Source organism: Anneissia japonica, unplaced genomic scaffold (assembly GCF_011630105.1).
Source record: "Anneissia japonica isolate Jap-2015-1 unplaced genomic scaffold, ASM1163010v1 scaffold493_len2256704_cov171, whole genome shotgun sequence".
Lineage (NCBI taxonomy): Eukaryota > Metazoa > Echinodermata > Crinoidea > Comatulida > Comatulidae > Anneissia > Anneissia japonica.
Genome location: NW_022727062.1, coordinates 2,151,893 through 2,158,011, shown reverse-complemented (window position 1 = coordinate 2,158,011; position 6,119 = coordinate 2,151,893). Strand labels below are relative to the sequence as shown.

At 35.4% G+C, this 6,119-nt stretch overlaps 1 protein-coding gene across 1 annotated transcript in view; it reads right to left on the bottom strand.

Moving 5' to 3' along the window:
- Positions 1-4,601: 4,601 nt before the first annotated feature.
- LOC117113431 (anti-sigma-I factor RsgI2-like) overlaps positions 4,602-6,119 on the bottom strand; it is a gene marked incomplete at both ends in the record, with an annotated part of 3,272 nt that continues 1,754 nt past the window's right edge. Inside the window, 1 exon segment of the mRNA XM_033256756.1 lies at positions 4,602-4,998. Coding sequence (XP_033112647.1) covers positions 4,602-4,998 — 397 coding nt within the window.

Here is a 6,119-nt window from a genome sequence, read left to right as displayed (position 1 = left end):
CATACAAAATGTTACTTTAAGTAATTATATGTTCCCTATATCATTGTTTATTTTTCAATACAGTATATACATTTATAACTTTATTTTTAAGAAAAATTAAAAGTGGGACGATCCCACGAAAAAGAAAAAAAAACCCCTTTTTTTAATTCTTTAATATGAAATGCTCACAGGCCCGTATTCAGGAGTTCCGCAATCCAATAGGCTGGTGGTATATTGAGTGAATATAGTCTGGTGTTGCCCAAAAACTACGTTTACAATTAGGCCTATTTTGTCAGACTTGATATTGAACTTAATGCACTAGAACGTAAAAACGTAAATTGTTCTCCTTTTGCGGCCCCCTAGCTTCAGCCTAGTTGCTCGCTTCACTCACAAATAACGCACCCCGCGAGTTCTGAAAGCTTCGCTAAATTCCTCCGAGTTCAGCTTGCCCCCTGCGTTTTCGTTTCGACCCCCCCTTAGATTTTTCACCGTACGCCCCTGAACAATGTTTAAAAATATATAATTGTCAAGGAATTCCAAAATATTTGACACGATCAAGGTCGAATAGGCCTCCTTTACGCCAATTTAATACTATAGTAGGTGAAATATTATGACATTAGCAGAATAATGTCAGCGTTTAATTCACAGTATCACCAGTGTTACAAAAATACACCGTTATACGTATGCCTAGGCCTAGTAGGCCTACTTTTTATTTAAAAGAAGTTTTGAAATTGTAAAATTACGCTTAGCATTACGAGCTCCGATGTTCATTTACTTAATGTTGATTCTGACCTGTTAAACTACGGATAACAGTGATGTGACGGCGTAAAATTAACCAGCAAACACGTTAAATTTACGAATTCATCGTATATTCACATACCAATTCCTTTTCTTTCTTAATACTGTACAATACTTAACGGTTTAGGTAGGTAAATTTACACCAATTTATAGAGTAAATTTCGAGCTCTGACGTTAAAACACAATGGCGATTTTAACCTGTAGAAAAACGATATGATACCGGTAATTTAGGCTACAACAAATCAACAACCTATCGTATTCTTATTATACAAGATACCATTAAAATACAATTTTACTGTAGTTACGTTATTTTTACAGTAAATTGGATTTCAGTAAACGTAAAATAACAGACATTTTTTTTACGATTATAACGGCGAACGTAAAATTACTGAAAAATATAAATTTTACCCGCGAAGATGAACCGTTATTTAACATCGCGAAGTGTGAGTTCACAGTCTCATTATAGTTATACAAAAATACCGTTACAATTCATAGTACTTGTTAAAACAATTAGTCCGGCAGCTTAGCAGATGGATGTGGACGTTCCGGACAAAAGCACCAATTTTTTTTTACATGCTCCTTATGGTCATAGCATTCAATTTTTGGTAGGAACCACCTCATCCGAGGTCATTATGGCGGCCATCTTGGATTTCAAAATGGCCGCCTAATAAAACCTATGTTTATCTATATTTCCGCTTCTAAACCACTTGGAATTATAATTCTAACGTCTGAAACTATTTTTATATGGTCAAGGAATACAATCATACCATTTTTGACCTGGTCAGATTGCCACAAATAGGTCATTTAAGGTAATTCTAGGTCAAATATTGTATGGTATCCTAAAAATTACATAATTGTCATATTTTACATTAGAACCATACCCAGACTCTCAGAATTCAAAATCTTTTCAATGAACTACAATATTTCATTCGAGGTCATTCTGACCCCCACCATGGTCGGGCTGATGTGCTATAGACCCTACATAGGCCTATTATGTGAAAGCCCCTCCCTCCCATCTTCTAATTTGAATTCTCGGATCTGTCACTCCAGATCGCCAGGACAAGGGTGGTGCCAGGATTTGCCCGACCGGAGGCATTATTTTTTTTCTTATACCGTTAAGGCAGAAATTATAGCGGGCGCTATTTTTGGTCAATTAGGTGAACTGATAAACATGAATACGCATGTCTGACCTCCCCTCGCGAAACAGAGTTCAGTGGTGTATCAAGCTGCCGTGGTTATGCGTGGATGAATGCTACGGCGTAGGCCAAAATGTCTTAAATAGGCTTGGCAGTCAAGAGAGTGTGAACATTAATGGATTATAGTTGAAATGACTAGACACAGTTTATGTAGGCCTACAGTATGGTCTTTAAAAACAGTGGCGGCGCCAGCGGGGGGGGGGCAGGGGGCTTAAGCCCCCACCGGACAGGTCAAGCCCCCCGTCTGACAGAGCTCGTCGGGCAGTCAGACCATAAAACATATTTAAAAAAATAAAAATAAAAATAGGCCCACACCAAGTCAACACATGTCTGTCACAGTCTGAGAGTGCCATTTTCGGAAAACCTCCTCTCAACCCCTTCCTCCAGCTCGAGCCAACGAGCTCAAGTCCCGCTGTCGGACGACTTAGCCCCCCCCCCCCAAGAAAATATATCATGGAGCCGCCACTGCTTTCAAAGTGCAAAAAAAGCACAGTACTGTAATATTGAATCTGGCTATTTAAGTGCAGTATAGTTATAGGCCCATGTGTTGTTTGTAGCAAATATATGCCTTTATCTGATGAATATAAACGTTTAGTAATTCTCGGAGGCAACTTACGAGTATTTCGGACACAGTTGTTAAGTTATAATTTTACAATAAAAACATTTTATGAGAAAAAAAATACTGCGAATTATAGACAGTGAGCGTTTTTGCTATAGCCTTTTGCATATTGCTGGTAGAATTTAAGGATTTTTTTGATAGTTTTGATACCACCACCACCACCACCACCTCCACAACCACCGCCGCCGCGGCGACGGCGACGGCGACTGCTACTGCTACTGCTACTACTCAAATAACCGACAAATTTAACGTACTCAAATAACCGACAAATTTAACGTACTGCTTTTTATACTTTCAAAGACCATGATGTACGTAAACAGTGTCATAGGGATATTATTATTACAATAGTCCAAAAGTCAAGCATGCATACTCATGTTATCTGTTCACATAAATAACATTAATTAGCACCCTCAATAATTTTGCCTTCTTGAACTATATGGGAAAAATTAATGCCGCCCGGCCCTCCCTGCCAAGATGTTTGAGTCATTTTAAAGTGGATAAAAAAATATAGCCAGCAGCTCTTTATTTTTATGAGAATAATTTATAGTTAATCTAATAATATTTTTGACTTTTTATGTCTTATTAATCAAGAATTTGTTTGTTGTTTTTTTTTTAAATTTTGTATTATGCTTCAAAATATCATATAATCAACACTCAAAATGTATAATCTTGTCAGGAGAGTTTTAAAAAATGGCACAATCAATTAGTCCTCTTACCTATGTGATTTGTTTTAAAAAAAAACCTTAAACTGTTTTCAAATATACTCTTCTTAGTAAATTGCTTCAAAGAGACGCGATCTTAATAGCACACCTTTCCAGATGATAATTAAATTTATTATTTTGTTAAATTCCTCAATAATATCAGATGGTGGATCTGACAATGTCATAATAATTTTTGAGTAAGTATAGATACTTTTTAGACTACAGATTTATCATTTTTAAATAAAATAAATACACTTTCATATAATTTACAGCTTTTGTGTGTTATCAATTTTATTACAGAAATGGACACCTGTATTCTCGAATAAGAGATTCTTAACCATTTAAGTTACAGATCCATAGTTACGTCTATCTATATTTTATTATTATTTTAGTTCCATGTCCTTATTTTTTATTGATATTTATTTTGTAGGGCTACTCTCATTTTAGAGCAATTTAATTTAAGTTTTATATAATTGATTTATGTGCATATATTACTTAATTCCATATTTGTCTTAATTGTAGTTTTTGTAATTTTATATTAGTTTCAATTAGTGTTTAGCAGATTAAAGGTGGATAAATACATCTACTTGATGACAGTAGCTTCTTTTCACTTCTATTCCTTCCTGGAAACTCCTTTTTACTGTATCATTGTATATTTTGTTATGTCATGTTGTATTTACATACAATAATCTGATGACAGAGTCTGACTCCTGAAGTGCCAAACCAGAATGAACTAATCTTGCAGCGATTTACTTTCAGACCATTAAAGTTGTTCAAAGTATACAGAAAGTCAGGAACATCGTTGGTTTTGACCCATCTAAAATATTACACTCGTCTTTATACTGTAAAAAACGATATTCTTTTTTTCCTCTTTCGTAAGAATTTCACCCACTTTTATTTCTATCTCTTTTTGTTACATTTTGATTTTTTTCTCTGTCATCAATGACATAAAATATGAAAATTAAAACTAAATTGCACTCAAAAAGGGTCAGTCCGTAAATGATATTCTTTATATCTTTGTTAAAACTAACATTCCGAAGACGTTGTTGTAACACCATTAAACTTGCCTTACAAAGGGCATTAAATCACATCATCTGACCTTGCTATGAAAAAAAATCACAAAATTTTGATCACCATGCACCTTCCACTAGGTCAACAAAGAATTTTGCTAAAAGCAACCAAGTTGAGATGAAAGTTAATTTTACAACCAAGCGGAAATGTTAATCCTAACGATGTTATAAAAAATGTAAGTTAAAAATATGTTATCAGCTATTTGCCTAAACATATAATTTCATTTTCATTCATGATAGGTATGGATTTAGTAGCAGGAGCTACAGTTACTGTTGCAGCTGTTGCAGCTGCTCCTGTTGTTTTGGGTTTTACTGGAGCTGGAATTGCAGCTGGATCTATTGGAGCACATCTCATGTCGGCTGCAGCCGTAGCTAACGGAGGAGGAGTTGCAGCTGGGAGTACCGTTGCTGTACTGCAATCGATAGGGGCTGCTGGATTAGGTGCGCAAGGCATAGGAGCTGCTGCTACTGCAGGTGCTGCAGTTGGACGTGGAGCAAAAATACTTTTGCGAACATTCACAGGAGAAGGTGAAGAAGAAAATGAAGGAATGGAAGTAAATGATTTGGAAGAAGATGGCGTGGAAGAAGATGAAGAAAAAGACGTGGAAATAGATGATTTAGAAGAAGTAGAAGTACGAAGCAGAATAGAAAATGAAATAATACAACCTTATAATAATAAGAAGTAAATAAAAGAGGAAGCAGAATAGAAATAGACAAAAAAAATTACAGCCTTATAATAGAACGTAAATATAAAAAAAAAACTTGGATGAATTAATATTTTTTATTTTAATATTTTTTTTATTAGAGCATACATCTTTAGATCGGTGGCAAGTAAACACGTTATTAACAAAATAATAAAACAAAACATGAAATTCTTAAGTATAGAGGAAATAAACACAAGTAGTAATGCTGCTGATGAGGAAGGTAGCCCCCGAAAAACATGACAAGGAAAAAACATTTTCATGAACAACATGCTTCACCTGTCACAAATTTCGAATGGCCACCTGTAGGCCTCCATCAACGAAATCTGCTATAAACACCAATTTGAAAACAGTGAGTTTAAAATATTCAATAGGCGGATCATCAAAATATCTTTTTTTTTTTTAAATAACAGGTGGCAAGGTTTTTTGACAAATTTGTCATCTCAGCAATTGTAGTTTCTCTGTAATAATTGAGAAAACAATGTACCAAAGGCGGATCTAGAATTTTTCAAACGGGGATATGGGGTGGGGCACACAACATTTTCAGAATAGACAAAAGTGAGACCGCTATTTCCATACATTACATTGATATGCATAGACATTAAAAAATTTAAGGGAAAAACGGGATGGGGGGACGTTCCCCCTATCCCCTACGATCCGCGCCTGCGTACATAGCCCCTAAAAACCTTATACGGAAATAAGTAGGTACGGTAACATAGCACTGAAACCCCTGCTTTTCAAATTATTTCAGGTGGCGACCCACTTAACCTTTAGACTCCGTATTCTTTGGCAACCCGAGGTAATTATTGTAATATAATATATAATTAATCATTAAAATAATGAATGAATGATTATTATTATATAATCTATGTCTTTTTACTTAGGCCTACATGAAGCTCAATTAAAATCATAATGCGATTGTTTTCTGACATATTGCTTTGTTTTTGTCAACGATAAATAGGCGTAAGTGTTCCACTCAGTAATAAGAGTCATGTCATTTATCTGAGGTGTCGGACAGGGGGACTTGGGCTCGTAGGCCCGAGCTGGGGGAAGGG